The 27,275-nt window shown below is 33.7% G+C and overlaps 1 protein-coding gene and 1 long non-coding RNA gene across 2 annotated transcripts; one reads left to right on the top strand and one right to left on the bottom strand.

Moving 5' to 3' along the window:
- Positions 1-1,106: 1,106 nt before the first annotated feature.
- On the bottom strand, positions 1,107-26,988 carry LOC116766941 (uncharacterized). The gene is made up of 11 exons (XM_061526893.1): positions 26,748-26,988; positions 22,035-22,245; positions 5,726-5,907; positions 5,359-5,454; positions 4,896-5,004; positions 4,321-4,454; positions 3,867-4,052; positions 3,493-3,633; positions 2,848-2,993; positions 2,035-2,190; positions 1,107-1,923 (listed from the first exon to the last, which is right to left on the bottom strand). The coding sequence occupies exons 2-11, from the start codon at positions 22,229-22,231 to the stop codon at positions 1,855-1,857; spliced, it is 1,416 nt and encodes a 471-aa protein (XP_061382877.1). The 5' UTR covers positions 22,232-22,245; positions 26,748-26,988; the 3' UTR covers positions 1,107-1,854.
- On the top strand, positions 10,160-13,910 carry LOC133320083 (uncharacterized). Its single transcript, XR_009753528.1, has 2 exons — positions 10,160-10,489; positions 13,574-13,910. It is a non-coding gene; the product is annotated as an uncharacterized LOC133320083 (long non-coding RNA).
- Positions 26,989-27,275: the final 287 nt, after the last annotated feature.

Genomic DNA, 27,275 nt, shown 5'->3' on the forward strand with positions numbered 1-27,275 from the left:
GAACGAGTGTGTAGTGTCGCACTTCGGACTGTTGCCAAAGTATCTCGAGTACTTCGCCGAGGAACTCCGCGGGTAGTGTAGAGGGGGCATATAAATGCAAAGAATCACAACACTAGTAGAATATACTGCGCACGTCTTTGCACGGGTGAAGGCTAAATTTAAAACAACCAACCAAGTGCAAATAATGTGAATGAAGCCAAATATAGAAAAAAAAAGTGTAAAGAAACGTATTTTAAACGATTTGAAAGAATCTATGAATTTCATTTCATTTGATGATTAAATGTAAGAGTAAGGAAGGAAATGGAAGTTTATACATACTTCACAAGTGAACAAAAAACTAAAAGCAGCTTACTATTTTTAAAACTTACCCCAAATTTTATAAATATATGTCGAAGCATAATGTCATATTTAACTTTTAAGAAGTGTGACGTCACAATGCTGCCGTCACTATCACTATTTTCAACAGTCGGCTTATCCATTTTCATTCAACTAATAAAACACTCGCAAACACTTTCACTACTTTATTTCAGACTTTAACTTGCACTTGTAATTAGATATTCCTCCTGCTGGCTGGTTCCCACTCTACTGGGTCATTTCCGCCAACGTTTGCGAATATAAATGGTCTTTGTGAAGTCATTACATTTACTCTTTTAATTTTAAATATTAAGTTACGACGAATCATATTAATGATTCAAATAAGCACAAAACATTACATAAGTTTCAGTAATTAATTATAAAAACATCCGATCTGTATTACAACTTAATATTTTATAGAAAACATAGTTGATTGACATTGATCACGAATTGGTTACTGCTTAAGTTTTCTTTTCATTAAGTGACAGAATGACTAATCTTCACATATTACAAATCACGATACGAATTAACATTTACTGTTCTTTAATTCAAATCTTACAACGATGTGTAGAACAAATAATTTTGTTAAAGAAATCACTAACGCCATGTCATTGATTACGTCACATCTACCCTCAAAAGTAAAATACTTATCAAACAGCTATCCTCATGGTTTTAAATGTCCTTGCTCCGACATACAGATTATTCGTCTCACAACGAGCTCAAAGAGGCTAGATTTTAATAAAACAATAATAGCAGTCGTTTACTTCTTTATTTTTTTCGTTTTATTATTAATTTTCGCTTCATATTTCCAACTTATTTCTAACAAAAAAAAAATAATAATAATAATAATTGTGGAATGTAATGAGTACATCTTACTACAAGAGATATACAATATACAATATCTGATTTTAAATACTTATTAATATACAGACCACATTAGAAAAATAACTCTTACAGCGGCTACATGATCCTTACTCACTATAATTCATTTTATCTAAACAGTTATGATCTCTAAGTCACTTCACGGGTGCGTCAACCGCGTCACAAAATCTTTTATCACAGACCACAAAATCGTCACGACATCGTTTGTGTAATTTAGACAATTTCAAACATAAAACTAATTAGAGATAGATTTAGAGGAAGGACAGTCGCATACATATTGCCAGAGGACAACGACATATACATCTAGACATAAATTAGAATAAATACAATAGAACCGAAACGTTTCAATATTAATTGTCATGTTAACAATCCCCCTTTGGCACGTTAAAGAGAAATTAACTTTAAGTAGATCAGACGAGGGAGATACTGAGATCTTAGAGCTATACAGATTCCGTGTTATCGAGGGCTACGTGCAGGTGTAACGTCGAGCTCGGGCGCTCCAGTTAATGTTCGTGAGGTAAGGCCGGTCTACACTGAGCGTCCATCAACACTACACTACACGATGCAGTCTGTGTGTCCGCAGACTTCGTCAAGTCCAGCGTGCGGCGGACTCCGGACTCACACGAGCGCGGTCAGACTCCCCGAACGGGAGTTTTTGCTCTCCTCGGTCTCGACAACGTGCTTTTCCTGTAACAATAATGTGACTTATTGTCAGGCGGAGAGAGTTCAAAATCGAGTTTTGTGTAACATCATCGATTTGTTCGAGTCGTATGTGGAACACATAGCCGTGTAGCCGACCTGCGTCCTCGGCGGCGGGAGAGGCAGGGCCAGTCGCAGCTGCGTCCAGAAGGCTCGCTCGTGCACGTGTCTCCAGGCGACGAGGCGCGTCCTTCGCAGCACTTCCACCAGACTCTCTCCGCTCTCTTTCGCCTCGCGCTTCAGCTTGGGCAGGTCCTGGGGAATTAACGTTATTATTCAAAATGCCCTATCGTTCGCGGCGGTCCCGGGTCAACTGTAGTTGTGACTATGTGACATGTTCATAGTTGTTTTTTTATGTTTACATATATTTTTGCTCGAATATTCAGTGCCTTGTCCGTGTTGTTATCTGTTACAACATGTATATTCACTATATGATGGTAGTTGTTAAATTCTACTATCTACTAACACATAAGCGCTTTAAAATTATCAGTAAACTTCATATACATGAAGGAAACGTGATTAAACTGAATCCTAAAAACGTTTATAATACATAGTTATTTAATAATACATCAACTCCAGTAACATAAGAGCCACATATGTGAATATTCCGTGACCGGTGTACTTAGTCCGAGTCCACATCGTCGCACTACATACGCATCGTATTCCGTGCCTCATTCAACAACGTACCTTGATACTATAATGATTGATAAACTGCTAACGCTCCGTATGTAGTGTCGCGATGTCCAATCGGACTAAGCATACAAATGCAGTACTTCCAGTGTAATGATACCTAAGACTTTGCGTGTACTCAGTGGAAGGAAGCTAATATTTTTCGGATTCACAGCTGGTCCCGTGATCCCGGTCGCTGCAGAGTACCCTAAACCTGCAGTATACTGTTCCATGATTTTTTACCTGTAGAAGAACCACGACAGGCGGCACGGGCAGCGCTCGCAGCTGTCTGAGAGCCGTCAGCAGTTGTTGAGGGGAGTACTGACACGGAGACAGCACCGCCACCAGCGAGCGACAGCGGGACACCTCACACACCAGGGAACTGTACCCTGGACACGAACACACGAGGTTATTAGAGGCCGTCCGTAAAGTGATTCACACGAATTTAAATACTTTTGTTCCCCTACCCCCGTCCTTGCCACATGTCACATTTTTATACACCTCCCCCCTCTTGATGTGACGTCACACATTTTTTAAATATATGTATGTATTTAAAAATAATCGAGAGGAAACAGCTATATTAATTTTTCACTTATTTTTATTAAATATCCAAACTTTGCTAAAAGTATTTTAAATTTTAGTATGTGAAGTCACAAAACTATTGACCCCCCCCCATGCCCCTTGTCACACTTCGGTGATACCCTCCCCTTTAACGTGTGAGGTACTCTATGGATGGCCCCTCATTAAGTTTAATCACACCAGCTGTTTGCGTCGTTACAGGACTGAGCTGATTTTGTTTGGGATATTTTAATCTTATAGAACATTTTATGTCTGGATCGGGAGGAGCGCTGCCATGCAAGGCGTTGCTGGTATGCGTGTTGTACTAACAGTTGTCGGGCGTGGTGGAGAGCGGCGCCGTGTGTACTCTGTACTTGTATTTGAGCGCGAGGGTCGGCAGCAGCGCGCCGCGGACCAGCTCCCCGTCCACGGCGGTCCAACAGACGAGCACGTCGAACTCCTTCTCCAGAACTGAAACACAGACATGCATAATGAAAACTTACATAAATGTAACATAACTACGGAACTTTCAATAGTTTCTTTACTTGTGTAGTCGTGGGAAAGACAAACATACAAATTATCAAATTATATAATGAAAATTCATATAACATAGCTATAAAACTACTTTTAATGATATTTTTCTTTTGGTATAGCCGAGGCTCTTAATCTGACAGTATTAAAATCATAATATCTGTGTAGGTCACCTCTCGCTCTATGCGCGGCGGTGGCAGCCCTGGCCCGCGCGTGTCTCGCGGCTAGCAGCAGCGTGGGTGTGCAGCGCCGGTGCAGCACCAGCCCGGACAGCAGCAGCAGCGCGCCGGCAGCACCGCCCGCCGCCACCGCGCGCCACGGCACCCCCGGCCCGCCGCACCACCCCGACCCCCCGGCGTCTGCACAAGGCAACATCAAACTTACCACCTTCACGTAGAGCATATTTTCTATATTTGTTCGTGAATAAAGCTTGTTATTACAATATCAGCTTTGATGCCAATTAAAAAGAGTTTAGTTTGGAATGAACTCATACAAATCACTGCATTTCTTATTATTTCTGTACAAAACATTTTGTTAAGGTAACCATTAAAAATTCCGACTTATGAGTATTGCTTTAGAGTCTATATTGCTACAACACTTATAAGTGGAGTCCTATAATATACTAACATTTATAGTGTACTGTAACGTAGTTCCTGGCGACCACGTCGTTACTGTGAACCACACACACGTATGTTCCGTAATCATGCGCCGACACCCGGGAGATGGTGAGGTAGGAGCCGATGATATCCTCCACGTCCTCCCTGGACATATCATTATCATATCATTATCATACGTTTCACTCTTGTGTCTATATACGACATTTTTATATTGCGTTAGAATTTAATTTGAAAATAAAATATTCGATAATCTATAACAGTTAAGATCTAAAAACATATTCTTTTGTATCTAAGCTTGTAAACGCTACAAATATAGTATTTTGTGGAAAGACTGAATATAAATGATAGCAGAATTATTACATACGATCACAGACACTATAACATATATATTCTTAAATCAAACAACAGTCAAACATTAATTTATTTTATGAAAGTTGAGAACTTTATCAAATATTTTAAACTCTAGTAGAGTCGACTCTATTCTAACTCGACTATCTCTGAACAAGTTCGCTTACGCATGCATGACTTGCACTTGCCTGTGATGTGTACTTAATTTTTTTTATACGCATTTTTTTATAAACTCACCTCGTTGTTTTGATTTCGGTCTGAGTTGGAGATAAATCTCCCTCGGTACCATTCGGCCAAACCTTCCTCCAACGAAGATCGCGCACAGCATCCGCTAAATATGGACGACCTAAACATTTTTAATATATATTATATATAGTTATATTAAAGTTAAGTCAATAGATTGTATTCTAAATATTTTTCTCTCTAGAAGAAGCAAATTACGACGAATTATGAAATTAAATTTATAATAATGTCATGGACCATCTCCACTATCACTACATTGATCTTCCCTGATATTTACTGGTAGTTTATACACGACGTGTCAGGACCGAAAATATATGTTTATACGTGCGAAGGTATATATTTTTCGAAACAATGACCTTTGAAAATTGAACAAAAAAAATTCCGAGAAACGTACGAAAGTTGCGTACTGCGATTGCGTGTACAGAACATAATACATTTTAATAGTGAAAGTTGTTACCGATGAGAGCCTCGCAGAACAAACGCAGCTCGCTGTCTTCTTCCACCCACTGGTCTTTCGATATGAACATCGTTTTAGGCGCGTCCGTAGGCTTTTCTGTGAAACGTTTTTCTATAATAACACCCGATACTATTATAAGAAATCAACATATAAAACCTCCTTTTATTAATAAATTTTAATGAGAAACATTATGTATCATAATAATGTTAATAAAAAAAAGCCTTGATCTTTTAACGCAATGATATTACAGATAAGTAATTTCACCGCCATTTTTATTTCACTTAAACAGCTGACATTTTGTTAAATACTTCTTGATTGAGGTTGAATATGTTTCACATATTAAACCTCTTTGTTTGTGATATTATACCTAAAATATTCAATCGGACTGTATGTGTTTCGCTGTGGGTTTCGTTGCTCAGTTTGCACGTGTAGTTCCCCGAGTCGGATCTCGCTGCCCGTCTGGTGTACAGCGTCTGATTGGCTGCCTCGGGATACAGTATCAGGTTGGACACTCCCGCTGACCACGGGTACGCCACACCGTCTTTGAACCTAAAACGGTATTGACAACTCAGTAATTCATACCACCGCAGCAACACGACGTGTGCAAGTCTATATCTGTATTAAATGTCTTGTATAAACCTCGAATATCGTCATGGCCACAAGTAAATTGACACCATTTATGAGACAAATATGATATTCACAAGCCATACATAAAGCTGATGCATGTGTAGCAGAACTAACTTAAGCCACTGGCTTTGTTCGCATAAGGTGTGTCGTTATTCTCGGGAATACCATCTGTTCCGGCCATTTATTATATTTTATTATGTATGAGTATTTTTAACATAAATCCATACTAATATATGCGGGCGATTGATCCAGCGGTTTAAGTGGAGCCGTTACAAAAGAGGAACACACGTAATATTCGTGAAGATATTTATGATGAATTACGGAATTTATGGAATCGGAAACATAAATTGGTAACCGTCTCATCGTTTCTCATTGTACATTAAGATCGGTGACGAGAGATGCTATAAGGATATCATTATCCAAACAATTCTTGCAACATACTTCTTGTTTCAAACAGGAATCACTAATATCTGAATTTAACATTGTATTGCTGGAATAAAACCATTAAAATATTTTGAACATAGATGTATTATTGAATATTCCGATTTTTTTACATTCTCATTCCTGTATTAAGTCATTATTAACGCCTTGTAATTTGATTAAACCTTTGAAATAAATCTATGCTAGCATAATAACTATTAATAAATACATTTCGTTGTACAACCTATTCATATATTAAATAGAACTTTTTAAGGAAAATACAACACTGATTGAAAAAACTAGTCACCGATATATCAAAGTTACTTTTTCAATAATTAAAAAACCCTCTTAATGAACAATAGTTAAGGCCAGTGTATGTTATAGAAAGTTTAGTATAGTTTAATGAGACCGAGGTAATGATAAAAATATTTTTAAATACATAATATCTAATAAATATGTATAACTTTAATTCGTATTGTTTTAAACCAATTTAAAACTAACAATAAATATTAAAAAAAAATATATAAAAATTCAGGTGCAGGAAATAATCAAAAAAGTTTTATCAATTATTTAAATCACGTCCAGAAACACGTCAGTGTATGAAAGAGCGTCACAGATAAAAAATAAATATTCTCTTTCATAGATGTAGATAATGATAAGATGTTTTTAATATATAAATTGTGTGTAACGTGTAATGAGTCGTTATTCCGGTGTAATCTGTACAAAGCGAGCTGGTCGTATCACACAGCTGCCGCGACGGTTATTCCACGAAATGACAATAACGTTATTAAACCCATACAATTGCAGAATACCAAGAGGAACTAACATTCGAAGCTCGCATAATAAATAACAACAGGCATATGCATAATAAATACAGTTTATAACCAAGTATTATCTATATCCAGTAATTACTTATTGTAATAAATGTACGCGTATATTGCCAGCTGTATTTCGTTCATACTACGAAGCCCGCGCAAACAAACGTCAAATGTAACTATTACGGTGAACAGTAAAATTTCGCGGCAGCCATTTTTGAATCGTTTGAAAGTAAAACAAACATACGCTGGATGTTTAACAGCAAGGCCGCGTGTGGATCGTTTCTGAGAAGCTGTGTAGAATCGCGACCTCCTCAACATTCAATCGGTGGTGTGGTTTCTAACATATATTTTACCTGCATCTAATTGTATCTAACGTTTAACATTTGAAACTTTAATACCAACATTATATGATATTTATTTATGTCGGTACGGACATGTGATTGTGATGTAAGTTTCTGTGAATCGTATTAATGGGTATTGCGTAGCGACTACAGCCGCGCTGTAAGCGTCGCCCTGGGAGAGCTTCGCTAATATTTTTATATTTGTGAGAATAATGACTCATAAACTGAATATTATAACTTATCAAATATAAACAATAGTTACTAGGAATCGAGGGACAACAATGGTAATAAACACATGACAATGAAAACGAATGAAAATGGCCAAGCCTCTAAAGTTTAAATGTCATTAACATACAAACAAGTTTCTTAGTATGGAAAGAAAAATAATGTATTGAAACGTCCTGTGTTGCTCCCTGTATCGCCGACGGAAATCCATAACATTGTGGACGGGTTGGAAAAAAAAAATGAAAGCAAGGAGGCAGACGAGTGCGGTGCACTTTGTGGGCTCCGATGTTCAAATTTTTTTGTCAGTCCGTGCAAATGTTCATGCCGTGAGACGTCTCCAGTAACTCGGGGGGCAATTATATAAAGATTAAGCCTCCAAGTGTATTATTATCTGCTGTACCTTTAACATTGTATTATATGGGATGTAGCGGGTTGGATATATAGAAATAATATGTTGTAACATTACTTCGAATGTGAGTGGATTGGAGCAGTACTCGCTAGTCGCTATTTGATGAGATATTTAATTAATGATTTCGATCCGTTCGACGGAGGTTCACTAAACGTATTGAGGAACCTTATTAATAAAACATAAGAGCATTCGGAGACGGTTGTAAAAAATCGTCCCTGGATGAGTTCACGGTCCGCGGGAGCTTGCATCTTGCGAATATTTCCGAAAGGCGAACCGGTCTTTGACCCCAGTGTCGGGTTGCACACGGTCTGCAGCCACAGATCATACAGCAGACAATAAAACATTATACCGGACCAAACAAAAGAGTTTACACGGCGTTTGTATAAAAAAAATATTACGTCAGTCCTATTATATATAATGTATAGAAAAAAGGTTCAACCATCAGATAATTTGAATTTTAATATCCGTATATAAAATATTTTATATTGAAATTATTGTAAAAAACGACGAAAAGACCTCCATTGAACATTTAAACGCTATAAAATATATATTTTTTCACTTATTAAATATTAAAAAGATTCCGTAGTTCTAATAAAGACATGTATTTAAGTAAAATCTTGGGTAATTTTGCAATTTAAATTATATGGCATTAAAATTTTTTTTTTTTTTTGTAAGCAAAGTCGAGGAACACAAGCGTATATATAATTTTTATTTATCTGTCCGTTCCGTTCCAAACGAACTACGTCATTTTTGTTTCTGAATGTAATTAAGTTGAAATATTTTGCTGATTCGCATTAGTAATAAACTTTAAATAAATATCGCGTTTCAGTGATGATACATTTTGCAACACAAGTAACGCGATACCATAGAGATGTGTGCATTGTAAAACAAACTTTTATGAACTGTTATTAAGAGTGATATTACACGAGCGGAAACTAGCAACACCTGGTTTTGTGAAATCATTTTATGTCGTTACATATTTTACACTGTACGGAGTTATAACTTCCAAGTAATTATTATTTTTTTACAATTCAATATTTATTCCACTTATTCTGATTTCATTATGAAATGTTTAAGGAAAATTATATTCTTAATTTAGAAGGTATATTTTTAATCTACACTATTAGCATGCTAGTATTATATTCTTGCAATGAGGTTTTATATCTTTTTCTTTTTAAAAGAAAATGTCTCATTATGTCGTTTCGTTATCCGTGAGCGTACAAGCGTTTTCTGTATCCGTCGTTATGTAAACATCATTTGGAAAATCCTGAGGAAAAGACGATAGTGAAATTCAAGTTGTACGTATACAATTTATGATTTAATATTATTTCTATTTGATAGAAGCATATTTTGTATATAATAAGGGGAATATCGTTAGATATAATTTTGAATCTAGAAATACTTGTAATAACAAGTATATAAAAAGTAGATTATTCTTATTCAATACGAATTGAACCGATCTTTTAAAGTTCAGCAGAATTTCTGTATAGGTTGAATATAGCCATACAAAGAAGCAGTCCATAAATCATTTTAAGTATATCATGAGAGAAAAAAAATAACAAAACCGGTAATGAGGAAAAATTATGTTCCGCGAAGCAGTAATTAGGGTTGTCCACCCAATTGACAATAACCGATGGAATTGACACAGTACGACCGCAACTTCCCTTTGCATTCGTATGTTGATGACTTCTCTGAAACGATCGCAATTATATGTGCTTGAACAGTTGTCGCGGGGGAGACGGGGTGGAATGATACCACTACGTCCTATAATGACGAGAACGTCACGCGTCGGTGACAATAATAGCGGGCAAACACACTGGGATACGGAATACAAACATTATACTTTATACGCAAACACGAATTACTGAAGAAGGTTTAAAGTCAAACAGCCGTTGACGAAATTATAAGTTATATATATACTATACTATTTTAAAAAACTTGAATTGTACACAATACATGATTCACCTCACTATAAGCTGGCAGAATGCTTGCAGTATTAACTCTACGGAGTCTTTGTCAATAAGGACGTGACACAAAAAAAAAAAACAATATTTCTTTCTTCTCAAATTATATTTAATGAATCTTAAAAAAGCCCTGGAATTTACCTATATGTATAATATAACACGCTGAGTCTTTACGCCAACATATTCATGTGTATAATTATTATTTTACAGAGCATATCCACAATAACACATCAAAGCTGAACGTACTTTAATGACTTTTTTCATCGGAAAGCTCAACAATTACGACACAGCGTTCTTTTCCTGCGAGTGGCCAACTAGCCGTTACCGGTAGGGATGTCGGCAACATTAATTATACAGAAGATTGTTGAACTACATGCAGGCATTTCAATTAATAACAGAAAAGTAAAAATTATATGGCCAGCGTTTAACATACTGTAGCAATCTCTTACAGTTAGCGAGAACATTGGCATTACTACAAGTTTTCTGAGTCGTACTTCATACGAAATTTTTACAGTCGTTTTCATTCATAATGCTTACCAAATTATAAAATTAACATAGATTAAACGAAAAACGGGATACGCTTCGTATGGAGTGTGAGTAATCAAACTTGGACTAAACAATAAATATAGAATTAATATTATTTGAAAGAATTTACAATATTAAGTGGATCATAATGGTCTGTAGTAACCAGTTCAATATCTACGCTATGTCAATATAACTACATACGATACTTCGGTTTGTAAATGAAAAAAATGAAACGATCCGTATTCAGTGCGAATGCACGCATGGTACGAGGCAGCGATGGATGTGGGAAAATGAGTATCGATATTACAACAACTATAGAAAACATTACTATCATACTGCAAGTCGCAACTCATGCAATACATTCTATAGTTTCCAGTGAATACAATTTTCTTTGATAGAATTCCCTGTATTGCGGGATCCTCGTAACGCTTACATTAACCTTGTACCGGATTGCATTTATATTTAGGGAATGTGACTTCGATGAATCATTTTCTAACTAACATTATGATGTGTGTATTATTATTTATTTAACACGAATTAATGTTTCCTAGGACTTTATATATATTTACGTGTACGTATTTAGAGCCAACTACATTTAACGTCTTTGTTTAAGTGCTCTTAGCTGTCAGAGCATGTCTATTGTCATGTTAGACGGGTTTGTTTATTTTGTCGGAGGGTAGACTTTAATTCATGAATTAAGTAACAATTAATAAAAGTGGAGTATCATAAAGGTATTTAATTCTAATATGTATTTTTATTTATATATATGATTCTAGAAAATATATTCATGTCTAATCAAACGTAAAAACGTAAAAATTTATAAGACCTTCTAGACAGCTTAATCATTTGTCTCTCATGTTTTCTTATAACATACTTCTAACATTTCATTCAGACAGCAATTTGTAGTACAACAAGGATATGTTTATCAGAGCCATACCGAATACAAGATAATAATGTTCCGACGTATTACAGCAGGAAATGCGTTAAAAACCAGCAAGAGGAAAAGGCCACTTTATGCCTGTTGGTGTCCAGGGAATGTACTCTCAGGTATCGACACGTCCCGGAACAGGCAGGTGGTACAGGGCTCCGTATGGGCAAGGAATGCAACATCGCCTGGGAACAACGCTCCCGCCAGATCACACTGATTGACACAACTCACTGAACTCGATTCAACCGCTTGTTAACGGCTTTCTTAGCAACGTGACATTATGTTCGGAGGGTTGGACTTTTTTATTAGGATCATTTTAGTCTTTATTAGCAACTGTGTATGATGCTACCTGCCTATGATATTCGATTTATTATAGAAACACTTAAAATAAATCACATAGTACGGACGTGATCGTCTGTAAGTAGCTGACCGCTACCGGACGCTGTTTGGTTATTGGAGCCACGCTTTTGTATTTAAATGAGGTGAATGTTGTCGGAAACAGGAACTGCTCCAATCACAGTTTCAGTGTTGTTCCAGCATAATAAATACAGGATACAGTCTAACGAATGTCAGCCTTAGGATTTGGTCAACATTAGCGGTTTGGAAGACCAGAAGGTATATGGAAATTCAAAATCTATCGAACAATAGCCATTTAGCATTCGGTAGCCGATCGCGGTTTCTTGGCAATACGTGAAACTGCAAGTGCACAGGAATTTATTATTGCTATAAGTCACGAGACGAATGCTAATCAGTCAGATACTTAGTGTCGTCGGGCGTGCTCCGACGGGGAACATGCGATTGTGCGAAATATTATATATTATATTCTAAGAAACGGCCGGAAATGACTCTTTATATATGCGAGACGGGTCAGTGAAAACATCGATTTCTACGGCGAGAACGCTGGCGGCGACGGCATTCATCAAGCACTGTGATATAATCACACCAGGAGGACGAGATCAGATAACGCCTCATCCAAGACTGAACAAAAAAATATAACAAATAATGTAAACTGTCTAAAATGTGTAAAATATTCAGGAGTGTGCGCGAAAGTAATGTATGGTGGCCACCTTGGTGGAAGGAACGGTGGACGTGCGTCGTACGATAGTAGAATAATAAAGGCAATGCGAGGATTACTGTCAGATGCGCGTGCGATAACACGCTGTACAATAGATATATAGAATTAATTCATTAGAACAATGAAAGACAATGCAAAGGTATATTAATATATACGTAAATGTTTTTATCTTCACTCGAATGATCTCCGATATAACTTGAGCTGAAGTTTGAATGAAGTAGCAAGGTTTGATTAAAAATACGAAACCGAGAAAATGATTGAGAGACCGAATACGCAAAAACTATTGATGAAAAAAATATGTAATTTAATAAGTTCCATTATTCAATATCTCTTAATTTCAAAGTCTCACTTAAGAGTTCGGAGTCGAATTTGTTTCGCAATTTCGTTAAGCACAGTACGAGATGGTATGCTGAGGGATCCTGTCACTGTTCTTAAAACGTAACGCGATCGCGTGCACTGCAGTACCCGGAGGGCCGGTCGGCGGATCTTAGAGGCACGCGAGGATCTTCCAGCTAATCAGACACCGGCTCACAGCAATTAGTCTTCTCGGTAGCAAATCGTACTAACATTTACTTAATTATTACAGATTGCATTCCGTGACGTGCTTTATTATTATATTTTTATTTGAATCCAATTCTATCTGGCGTATTTTAGTATATACTAGTTCCTGCATGAGGCTTTCAACACGGATGATTCTCACGCTGCTGAGGTCTATAGTACCATTGAGTGCAAGATTCTTTTGTCTTATAATTAAAATATACTTATTTAATTATCATACGCGATAAGGAAAAAGCTACCAAACTTTATTTCAATACAGCCCAATATACGAGTGTACCTCAATATGTTGCTGTGAAATTGAAGATGCATTGTTATACGATTACAGATTCCAAACAGAAGAAATTCTTCTTAATAAAAGAACAATAACTCAAAGGTCCAAAAAAAAATAATACCACCCTGTGTCAAATAAAATTCATGAGTGGTTGGAAAAAAATCAAACATTCGGAGGTCTGTACGGAGGTGCCATATTTATTTAAGAGGCCAGGGTACGTCCCCAGTGGATCGTGACGTCGAATGTTAATATCAAACGATGAAGACGTTTGGCGGACGTGCCGAGACGACGAAACGACTCGGACGGAGTTCTTGAAAACCATTTTATATTGTGTTTCGTACAATGAATTAATGTCGCGTTCATTTCGCTGAATATTAAAAAATGTAAAGGATATTTGTATTTTAGATTTTTAATTATAGAATTTTTTTTTAATTTTCTTTATCTGTTTTTTTTGATGCGAGATTTATATAGACTTTTTAATTGAAGGACGAACGTACAAACATCTTACAAATGATATATGTATAAACATAAATTTACACATATGTACGTATATTAATATATCTTTAACATTCCATATAATGATCCAGCCTTATGAAACAGTGATGTTATATATTTGCCATTGATATCAAAGTGTCATGTTTCCCACGCGACATTCCATCCACTAGGCCCGGACTCGCACCGACTCAGGCCCGACCCCGGCCCGGTGGTCTCAAGACGAGAGCTCACGTGACAGCATTATAATGGCACATCAAGCATTCGCAGATACAGTAGGGATATTTATATAAATGTATGAACTGATCTTAAAAATCCTTATACTCTATGTTCCTCTTTTTCTCATAGTAATTTTCCAAATTATCAAAAAGTTTTAGGAAACCATCGTTTACCAACTTGTATTAAAATAATTACGTAATTCGGCGTATAAATTAGTGTCGCTCTATAAAATAGTATCAACATTTATCGGATACTATTGAGGTCTTAAATTATTTGACAAACTTTGAATCATATATCATTTCAACGAAGCAAAATACACTAGTTTTGTTAAAATCAGTAAGAAAGCTGTTCCGTGTAGTGAAATAATGGAATCTGTGTGGACACAGCGTTATGTAAAGACAGTGTTTGTGGAGCAACGCAAACTAGAAGCGGCCATCGTGTGAACCCTCGGAGGCTGGATCTTGGCAAACTGATATTTCCGTTTGAAATCTTAACCATTCATTAGCTTTTGAGTTCATGTTTTACAATTCAAGGCGTCTATAGGACTGTGTGTTTTAAATAAGAATATATTTAACTGGTAAATTTTACGACTCGTTCCAATTTTGCATTTGATTGCATTTGATTCATTTAAACAATCAATGCGTCAAACATTCATGTATATAGAGACTATAAGTGAAAAATTAGAAAATCTACGTCATTGAATATTACTATTACCAATTTCTTCATTAGATACTTATTTGATTCAAAGAATAAGAAAACATTTTATAAGAAAATCCTAGTTTTCTATATGTAGTTTCTATTTACGATAGACGAATATTAAAAAAAAAATCACTTCCCTAATAATGGAGTTTTAACGATACACGTAACATTTTATTCCCTGACATTTAAGGCTCTGTTGCGATCATCCAGAACCACTTAATCGAATTAGTTCCTCGCAGTTAAACAACAATATAAACAACAATATATATATATATCTAAGTATTTTAAATCTAATATATTATTCTCATAAATTATCGGATTGGAAATATTAATTATATTATTAATCTTACGCGGTTATGCATCATCAAATTAAAGACGGAAATTTTGAGTTTTTCCATCAATAAATTTTCACATATGGTATGAACATTGAGGTAAATGAAATCGAGAAATATATACGAAAATTAAACAGAAGGAATAGGATATAATGTATGTAGATATATTATTATGAAAGACATAAATAAACTATTAATAATCTCTCTCATACTTATATTACTATAATAATTATTTAGTTGAACATAAATGCAGTTAATTTTATGCATTTGCGTTATGGTAATTGTATTTCCAAATAAATCTAGTATGCTTTTACTTCTGTTACATAATTATTCAGTGAATAATTGCATGAAAAAAATAAATAAATGAATAAACATATATCCAACCATAGACAATTAACTATTTAAACAGTTTCTTTTTCAATACGTCATCATTACAATGCTTTTACTTCACTGCAAAATTTTCCCTTCAGTCAATGACGACATATTAATCCATTACTACCCTTAATAAACACGTCACAGAATAGCAGTATGCTTACCACAAGACGCATCGCCACACTGCTTACGAAGCGTTTCCCGTAAATCATTCAATAACCGCCGTTAATACTATAACGTGCTAATATTTCGAATGATAAACCAATGTGTTATAACGAAAATAAAATGTGAACATGAAGGACATTTTGTTACCTAAGATGACAAAAAAGTACAAGGCAAAGTAACAAAACTATGAGGTAGAGATATTTCTTCTATTTCCATCGAACAGTTACGAGAAGTAACTCCACAGACGACCGGGAACCCAAATAGCCTCAGGCTATGGCTATGTTTTTATAGAGCAAACAGAAAATCGTCTCTTATAGCTTAGACAGCCAAGATTAACTATAACAAATGCATTTTTAATCGTATTCAGAAGCATTAATCCTTTTAGATTGAGAGGCGCGTGACGTCATTGACGCTCTTTTATAATTTCGACTTTAATATTCATATCTAGTTGAAACCTGCAACTTGGATAGCGATTTTCGATATATTGACATAGATGTCCCACGTGCAGGAAAATCCCTTAAAATGGGTACGTTAAAAACTTAATAATTAATTATTATGTCAATATTGTTGTTAGGATAAGTGTCAAGCATCTTAGAAATAAAAGCTAATATTTTTTTAATGAATTCTATCTTATAGGAAAGTATCTGCTGGATCTCTATTGTGTTACTTATTCAATTAAAATTTTAAACATATGTAACATTATATTTTTTTAGTAACAATAGTTTTAATTAAACAAACAGTAGAGTCTGTTAAAATGGAACAAGGGTTTGAATAAAAAAAAAACAACAAATCAAATATTACTACCTACACAATTAAGAGTCCTTCACAAAAATGACAAGCTTTTATTCAATATAAAATATTTGGGAACAATGTTTTTTTTTTTAATTTCCATTGTATTGTGAATGAAGCTGGGAGTCACAGTCGAGATGATGCCGGCTGATAAATAAAACGGGTCATTGTGAGAGCTTCAACTGAATGCATAAGAACAAACGTACAGACAATAAAAATAAATTGTCCTTTAGTATATTACGATTATGTGAATTCTGCTATATAATATTTCTAGAAAATCGATTTCATTTATCGATATCTTTGATCGATGTCGATGTGTCTACCTGACAGTGAACGCGCTGGCTAGTAAGCTGTTTAAAATAATCGCCCCGACAAATCGTATCGTTCGAACATGTCAGAACAAGCTGTTCTTTTTTTGTGGTCGCACAGTGGGACCCGAATGTTTTGTATTTTACGGCCACTTCATTAGCTATATAGAATACTAAACGGCCGGTAAGGATCGACTTATTGACACATCAGATTACTTTAACGATCATTTACGCGGGCTCAATAGTAACAAAATTTTTCATTTGATAATTATGTAAAATTCTTTTAAATGAAAATATAAATTGTATCGTATTGATACAATTTAACAATGCAACGAACGGTAATTCAATTGAAGCTATGTAAACGGACGTTTGTGACTAATTTGACAGACATTAGTAATGAAATACAAAGGGGTTCGTGAATTATGACATCAAAATGCAATAAAATGACGGGCTGAATTGTCATAGCGCATTGCTAGCGCTAAGGCTGCGTGGAAGAAGGGGCAGGCGGGGTGAGAGGGGAGTGGAGGGGAGAGACGAGGGGGGGCGGCGAACACAAAGAGCCTTCCGGGAACCACCACAATACTGGTTTGCGACGTGCGATACCTTCGCAGATACGACCGGCCAGGTACAGCGAGCCCTTTGTCAACTAAATAACAAAACGGTACAACGGCACCGCCGACATGTCCGTTCCTATTTCAAATTCATACAATTTCAATTTTAGAATTAGGATCCTCAATGATTTCGTTATTTTTTAGTCTGTTAACACAAAGAGGTTGAATGGTTTTAATAAAAAAACAAAAATAGACATAAACACCTGACCGTTAGATTAGAAAATAGATAAGTGAAAGAACTGTTCTCAATTCTAATATGTATTTTCGAGCATACAAATCGAAATTCTGACTATCGCCATTAAAAAAAAAGGTAAAAAAAAACTTCAAACCGCAAACATAACTGAGTACAGATAAAATAAAATCATGAAAATTTAACATATTCTATAAGAGAAAATAAAAAGTAAAAGTGATTTTATGGATTAAAATGTTACACTATGTCTCAAACAAACCAGTTCTGACGCCGTCTGATTTATGAGAAACCAATACTACATCCTCCATCGGTCATCACACTCGTCATGAAAAACCGCTTGATTCATTTAATATCTACACAACGGACTAGATATTAAAACGTTGATTAAGTCGTTGTACAGATTATAACATCAAACTGTATATAGTTACTTAATAATATAGAAGTAGAGGTATTAAATATTATAAGTCCTTTAAATGAAACTAATATATTTCGGATATACAACGCGGATTTTATTATTTTAAAACTACATAATCCCGTGGTATATCCGAAACATATTAGTTTCATTTAAATTAATAAAACTCGCTAAAGTCTTAGATCTCATTATTAGTCCTCTAAATTAAATATAAAACTCTCTCATGACACTACGCTCATATTTTTTAAAAATAAATTAATAATTGTATGGCCTATGATAAAACTTACGAGGCGTATGTTTTTTATTATTCAGCCAATTTCATAGACTACATAATTACTCAATGATGGAGATATATATTTCAAAATACTAAAAGGCCCTAAAATTTTAAGATTCGACGATTTATAATTATAATTTCTTTGAAACGTCATACGTAACGATTCCATACGGGCACGTGTAGTCATTACTGAGTATTGTGATCTATGACGTCACTAATCAAACGACTTCGATGACGGCATATCGATTGTGAAATTATTTACTCGATACCAAAATTATTTGGTATACCGGGTCTATGAGATTTGTTATGCTTTGTTTATAACCAGGCCCTAACCACAATTTCGCTTGCGTTTTCAAATTTGACCCTAACAATTCCTAATTTTACAGTTAGAACTCAGAACAACAATAAATCATTGTCTTTATCTATAGCTACTGAAACATGAAAACTCATCAGAAACTATTAGGCCGCTTATACATTAATTTTCAATGACATTATTATATATATGGTTTGTTTATCTTGTATGCAAAAAAACTACTAAACTGGATTTCGAAAGCAACCTCACACTATTAAATACAGCGTCAATCATAGTAAATTTTATTGAATAAAAGTATAAGGAATACCCGGATTCGCTCTGAACAAGGATAGTTAAATTTTCTAAGAACTATTGTGTTTACTTAATATATAGCAGTGTAACAATTTAAAACAACCTAATGACATAATCCGTCACTCGTCGGACAACCGGCTCAGAGACACAGAAATTTAGTGAGTCATACAATCGTATTTGGAGTTTTTATAACATCTATTAATTGTACGTACAGCTGTAACATATATTAAATAAACAGTTTTGTACAGGATATTAGAAATAAGAATATAATAAAAAATAATTTCATTGTAATATATTAAGGTTATATTATTAATTTCTATACAATCAATGATAGTTTAAATTTGAATCGTAGTTTTTCAAGTGTCGATAATAGCTAAAAAAATCGGTAAGGAAGAATGACTAGAAATCAACACAACAAATTCAGCAAAAAAAAATAATCTTTATAACAATTTAGCATATATTTTAAAACCTTCAAAACAAAGCGGTTACTGTATACACACATACACACACACATACATACTTACAAACCTTCTCAGTACCCACTAATTGCACCCGATATCAAAATCTACATAATATATAGATATTGAAAAGCGTTATTCATGGAAATGTTAACTTTACCCTTAGTAAGGCTTATCAACGTACACCTGGGCACTATCAATTTGTAAGTTTTTTTTCATGTACTTCATTTTCAAGAATTATGTATCGGTTTTATGACGATGAGAACTGTCTAAAAATGTATTGGTAATTAAATGTCAGTGATACACAACATTGTTTTTTTTTTAATTATATATTAACTCTGGAAAAAAAAAATGAAATTATTTCTATCGTGACATACATATTAATGATATATAACGATAGTTTAATCTTAGAGTGATTTTTTTTTAAATTTATACAGGGCTTATTTTGAACAATTTATTTGTGAGAATATTACGAATTATTCCGTTGTAAAGCTTTTATGGCGATTGTAATTTTTTTTTCGTTCAATCAGTCATTCATCCATTCATTAGCCAAAACATATACACTGGACAGTGAATATTCGTTGAATCTTTATTAATTCTACCATTCCATTCCAGATTGGTAACATTTATTATTTGAATAAATCATATTAAAGATATCACATCACATTTGATATCATCTTACTTGATCTTCATAACTAATTAAGCGGTTTATACAAAATTAATAATACTTCAATAAAACCATGTCATTTTTCGTAACCGCTTGAAACTCTTGAGTGACATTTCTCATATAAAATGGAGGGAAAAAATTGCGACAAAAAACATTAACTCATATAACTCTTCGGACTTAAAAAAAACGCCCGTGTCATTAAATGAATATCATCATTTTAAAACGAGACAATTATTTCGTATTGAACCTCCAAGAACACTCAACAAGCAGTAAAAACTGTATAAAAATCATATCCGTTACCGAGATATAATGTCCAGCAAAAAACGTTTATATAATGAGATTTCTAAACGTTAGATAAGCAGCAGATAAATAATATACATATATAATTAAGACATATTTGTAATTTGCAATGATTAAATAAAAATTCCCATGTTTATGTATACATTTTATCTCATAACTATTTCATAAAGAATTAATCACAAGAATGTTAGCATCATACTAAATGCAGCAAAATAAATTATTGTAAATGGCGGGAAAAAATTAGGGACGGCCATCTTTATGACGTAGTCGTAAGGAAGCCGTACGCGGTACAAGAATGTTTCATAGGAATATATGTTTCAGGTATTAGTGACAATTATCCATTTAGTGTGACAGATTGGATGTTACGCGGAAGAGAGGGCGTGGGCGTCGGATAGTGTGACTAGGAGTTAAGTAGCAATCAACAGTTCTTGGAAGCTTAGATGTTTTAGCTCAGGTGGAAACGAGCACCTTTCATTATAAACACACGTGAAAATCAAAACATATGATTTTTTTTTTATATTTACACTATGACGGCATCTGTTGAAGTTACACTATCAGTTATTATTTTTTTGAAATTTAAAAGACCTTCAGTTGAAGTTTTACTGACACTTGTATTCTATTCAAATTAGAAATGAACTAGTTTTAAACTGATACCAATAGTTTCGTATTTATTTATTCATTGTTACATTATTAGTTTAATAGACCAAGGTCCTATACTTGCCACTTATAAACGCAGTACTTAAGATATGTTAATGCACTAGCATAATTTTTGCATTATATATAAACATATACAATCATCGTAATTGCTATTTGAAGAAGTGGGCCGGGAAAACAATTATACATATATATGTTCTATTAAAAGAAGCGAATAAAACTACGTGGCATTCGTTTCTCAGAAGTTTGTATAAGAAAATGAGGTAATAATAAAATGTATACATATTTTCAATTAATATAATGGGTTGATATTATTTTTCCGATGTCATAAAAAAATATTATAATAATAAACCATCTAGTTATTAAAAACAATTTTATTACCGAGTTTATGAAAAAAGTTTAACTAAATTAAAAGTCATCATTCCCTAGAACCCAGAAAGTAATGAATACAAAGGGAAAACAATATATTTTTTATGTTTGTAATAATAATGGAAATTAAATCATGCATAGTTGGTACCTAAAATCTTCGAAGTACCGATGGATATTTTTGTATGTATCTTGCATTGCATTGCAAATTTTTTATATGGAAATATTTATACAACTTACATTTACTGAATACAAAAACTGATACTTGACTCGTAAACTAAACTGTCAATAAAACAGCTCATAAAAAATTGTTACATAAGATGCCAATTGTATCCGTATATAAAAATTTGTGTCTCGTCTGTCATAACTACTCAGAAGAATGTCTGAACCAGGACGTACAAGACGATATCGAAATGCATTTAAATAATGAAACCGTCCCATGGCGCCGCAGTATTGCCGATGTATTGGACATTATAATTTTATTCTGCTACGGACAATGGACGAAACTTCCAAGAGTTTTTATGCACAGCGACATACCAACGCATTGTTCAGCGTTTTAACATGGAAATTATATGTGAATGAAATTCAAATTATGGCACTTACCATTCGATGCTCCTGTATCCTTTGACGCAGCAGTGTATGCTCTTAAACTTGTCCTGGAAGCCGTATTCATAAGGCACTGGTTCTTTGCTGAAGTGCATCGAGGATGTGTTCGTGGGGAAGGTATTTGTGGAGCAGTAGCCGGCTGAACGTACCACCGAAGCGCCGGTCACCACACCCAGCGCCACTAGGATCCACATTTTGAATGCACATCCTGTATAATAGAAGCAATAAATCAGTACAGCTTGTTAGAAGTATTAGTAGCGCTTCAGACGAAAATCCATATACCATTGATCCGTGCAATTTTCATCACCAACCTAAACATCGTCGGTTTCAAGGAATTTCATTCATAAACTTCAAACGTTTCGAGTTTCGGGTGTGTGCAAACTTGTATTAGGTAACACAGTAGTTCCAAACCAAAACTGGACTGGAGACGTACGAAATTGTTTCACTTTTACATAGAAACCGCTAACCGGTTTTGAGATAACAATCGCAATTGAAAGTACTGAGATGACGAAAACGGGATGCTGAAGACCAAAGTAGACGAACCGTCATAAACAATCGCGAGGTCGCGCTATTAGGTCGTTGACTGCAATTCAGTTCTAAACCAATCTATTCAGATTATTACAAAAGATTTATATAAATAAATACAATACGAAATTAGTTATATAATCTCGTAGAATAATTGCATTCCAATTGTATAGACAGTTCATTAAATGTGTAAATAATGAGTTATTAATTCTATCTTGTAGATTCTAGCTTCAAAGCACAAGTTATATAGGGTGGTTCCAGTGAGATATTCATTGGGGCAAATAATTATGTTTATTGGACGAATAAGAGTATTGGTATAATACTTCTCATTCCCTCCTAAATCAAAAAAACTTGTGAGAAACGAAGCATTTAAAGCTATTCTTCTACCTGCCAAATATAAAAATATACTGAGCAGAATCTATGGACCTTAATGTACGTAGAAATTTACTATTACACCTCGTTTTGACCTACCTTATCTACCTTATCTCTGTGCACAGATTCAATAACATAAAAATTATTTTCTTTGTCTACGTTTTCATGACATCATACATTCTTGGATATAATGTTCACGTAGTTGTATCCGTTTATATTGTAAATGAGGCTGTAGGTATTATTAATAATGTTAGATGCGAAAGTTGGTTGGTTTGTGCGAGGTCATAGAAAATGTCAAAGGGCATCTCCCTACTAGGAAATTATTCAATAGCTGTCGAGGGAAACAAAATACCTATGAGCTATTATGAGATAAATTCAGCAGACAATGAACTGGAATAAAAAACATACTATATACGAATAAAAATTGGGTACACATCATGGAATTGATCGTTTGCGCCTCGGAAAGCCTAGAGATATTTGTTTTAATGATAACAGTATGAAAAATTAGTTTATCACTGCGACTTCATCTGCGGGGATTCCGGAGCTGGGATAAGAGAAAAATGTATGATGTGTGTTCAAAAATACATATGATAATCGGCTGATTACAGCCGGTTGGCAACGACAAATTGTAGTCTATGGCTTATCTTGATGCCTCAGTTACATTACGGTAAAGTTAAATTAAAATCTGTTCAGTAGGTTTTGCTGCAAAAGTTAACAAACATTTATGTAACATACATCATCACAAATATGCGCATTTATAGAATTTGTAATATTAATTTTGCTTCGGATTAGGATTTTGCCAATGAGCTTTAACATTTGATCGTATTTAAAGATCGGTCGCGGTAGTTTGATTTTGATACAGATTTGAAAATATTTTTTATTTAACCCCTTGTCCATAAACACACGAAACCGCATTCTTTCTGTATACATAGCTATAGTCGCAAATAAGTTTGTTATAAACGTTTCAAAAATGACTTATTTTGATTTAAAAGTATAAAAAATTAGAATGGACAGCTTTAAACATAAATTGTACAATTGAAGTATAAGCACAAGGCCTACTAGAACATTAAAGTGACCAAAAAGAAAAATACTAGCCACTTGCAATGGATAGGAATGATTGGACAATCACGGTCACAAAAACACACGTCCATATAAATGGTCTACGCCCTAAGACAGGATATAGTCAAAGCCTGGACACCGAGTTGTTGACTAATAACAATGACTTGTATTCCGGGAAGCTATTCATTTCGCGAGATACCTGGAATCGCTATGTTTTTACAGCTTATATTTTTTACAATACAGATAGAACAAATTAACTCCGGGAATTAATTTGCTTTTTGTCAATCGTGGCTTCATACGTAGCTTTCTGAATAATTAGTTTAGGATTTCAGTTTAATTGCGTATGACATTAGCAGAATAAAACATTTATAAAGCGGTTTGGAATCGCTCAAGAGAATGTTAGTGCTATTGTTGTTATTATATAAGATATGTGATTTAAGTTTATTTGAAAAAAAAAAATATTTTTATTTATTTTATAGAAGAATTTAAAATAAGTTCCTCTATCGACATCTACATTAAGACGATATTCCCCAGTACAGATTTAAATAAAACGATATTTTTCGAGTATAAATCGCATTTTTATTATACTACAATTTAACCCACGTTTCGTTTACTTTTCAATAACCGTGATCAGAGAAAAAATGTATGAATATGTTGAATCAAAAAATTTTCTTAATCACAATTTATTGTTTATTATAACTTATCCATTTTACTCCATCATCTATCTGTGAGAGATTTCATTATAAAACAAAATAAATAGTTCGTCGTGGTAGTGATGTGACTTTAAAACTATATTTTGATTGCTTTGCAATACTTCTGTAGGATACAACGTGACGTACTCATTAAACATTGTGAAATATGTCAGCTCAGCGACAGTTGATTATAACAGGACTGGCGTGCATTAAATTGTTATGATGTCATACTGTGTAATCCAAGGTAAATAAGAAAGTCGCATATGATAACGCCGAAGACGAACACATGAACAACAAATAAACCTTGACAGAGGGTTTAATAAATACGTCCGTTGGACAACATTATGGAACATCTGTAGCAAAAAAAAATCCCTCAAAAGCAATACGTTAGTCGGAAAGCAAACGTATGATTATTCCAGTGAAAGTACTGTTATCTATATCTCATATGATAATAGTTACAATTGATTCGCAGAATTTTTAACCTGTCGCAACTTGTTTCCAACCAGCTGTGATTAAAAACAATTGGGATGACATATATATTCTTGCTTTCAATAAAAAAATATATTTTAAACTAAATTCGAATTTACAATCTATTTTTATTTTAATATAAAGTTTAATACACACTCAGTATGATAATTATTTTTTTTAAAACGAACACGATTTTCATATATTCGCTGTTCGACTTACGCCCTGTCCTACCTCGCTTGTCGTACAAGGAAGCACAGGCTCATTCCGCTGTGAGACGAGTGATTTTTGCAATTACCGACAGCCGACACACATATCTGTCTGCAATTTACCCCTCCCCTGATCAACTTCTCGGAAAAGCTGTTGCATCAACTGCGTTTAACGCACTAATTACCACGCGTCTCTGTAAGACCCGTGGAACAAAAAATGCTAGCTAGTTTCTCTGCGTAATATGGGAACTTATGTTAGACTTGTTTGTATAGTATGCTTCTCTTATGGTGAGTACTGTGTTTTTATTGCACATAATTGAGACAGAACAGCAACCAAACACGTCTCCAGACATGGCATCAGATCTAGTCATTTAGAAGGATATTATAACATTTTTAAATTATTTTAGGAATGATTGATTGAATGATCCAAACCATTCATATTTGGAATATAGCCTGTGTTGCAATGATTATTTTTTTATATACATATATGACAAGTACAAGTTTAAAAAAAATATCCTAATAATGTAAATCTTAATTTATATTAATATTAGATAACGAATAAGTTTCCCATTTCAACAGTCTATTATTTATGTATCAAAGATTTATTCGTTTAAGACATAACAAATAGTTTTCTGTTTGTATCCTAGCATCTGACTCACACGAGTGAAACTTTTCATTGACAAGTTTGCATAATAAAAGTAATACAAGATAAGATTAATCAGATAATTATTATTGAACAAAATTCTCAAATACTATCCTCACATAATTGGTACTATACAAAAGTGAATACAGCTCATGATCTGTTCTCCGCTTATCCAGATTAAATATAATGTGCTATAACTGAGACAGATAATATTTCAAAACATATTTTTAATTAAAATATGTTAAAAAATATATTCTTAAAATATGTTAAAAAATATATTATTAAAATATGTTAAAAAATATTTTTCTTTTATAATTAAAATAGCATCACACAAGAAATAGAAAAGATTAAAATTTGCAAAATTTTGTAAATACTAGTATTTAAGTACATAACTTATATTTGAAATATTAAAAGAAAAATTAACAAATTGGTATGATATTTATATTAAAGTTAATTACTTAATTCTGTTTTATATATAATTTAATTAATACAAGAGCTCTGATTTATTTTACAGAATAATAACCATTAAAAAGTTATATCAAATTAGGAATAGTTCAGTTATAATAAAGTAACAAATAATTTGCAATATGTTTTAATTTCCAAAAATATACAACTTTGGTAATTATTTTTGTTGATAACTTATTGTCATTAATAGTTTTTATGAATGGTCCTAATTAATATTGTAACTTTGTGTTTTGCAAATATTCTCACATTATAACTTAATAAAAGTACTAGTATTACTCACCAATTCCAAAGATGATAAAATCCAAATTTCTTAGAACTCTGAATGCTGAACTTTTTAATATAACTACAAAGGCACAGTTTATTCACTCCACATCTTAGACGTTCCTTTTCTAATATAAAATTTTGATATTTAAAGTATATTTTCAGTAATAAAAACACAAAGCGCCGATATTATGTACGAAATAATTGCTTTCATACTAGCCACATGTCTCAAGCATAGTAGCGAAAATGTAACTGACAATAACTGACAACGGCCGGAACAAATGAAGAATCGTGGTTACTGACAATTGACATGTGTCAAAGTACAAATTTGACATTGACGTTGACAATAAATGACTTTACAAAAAATAATGTTTTACTTACATAGTCTATGCATCTTCTTAATCTTCTAGTTGATCTTTTAATTTCTTATATTTAAAAAAACCACAATAAATTACCACATTTAAATTAATTTCAAGAAACAATTAATTTTAAATCAACAATTTTGATTCTTAAAATTATTTCTAATGTTAAGGAAGTCGTCAACAAT

This window comes from Danaus plexippus (genome assembly GCF_018135715.1).
Source record: "Danaus plexippus chromosome 3 unlocalized genomic scaffold, MEX_DaPlex mxdp_30, whole genome shotgun sequence".
Taxonomy (NCBI): domain Eukaryota; kingdom Metazoa; phylum Arthropoda; class Insecta; order Lepidoptera; family Nymphalidae; genus Danaus; species Danaus plexippus.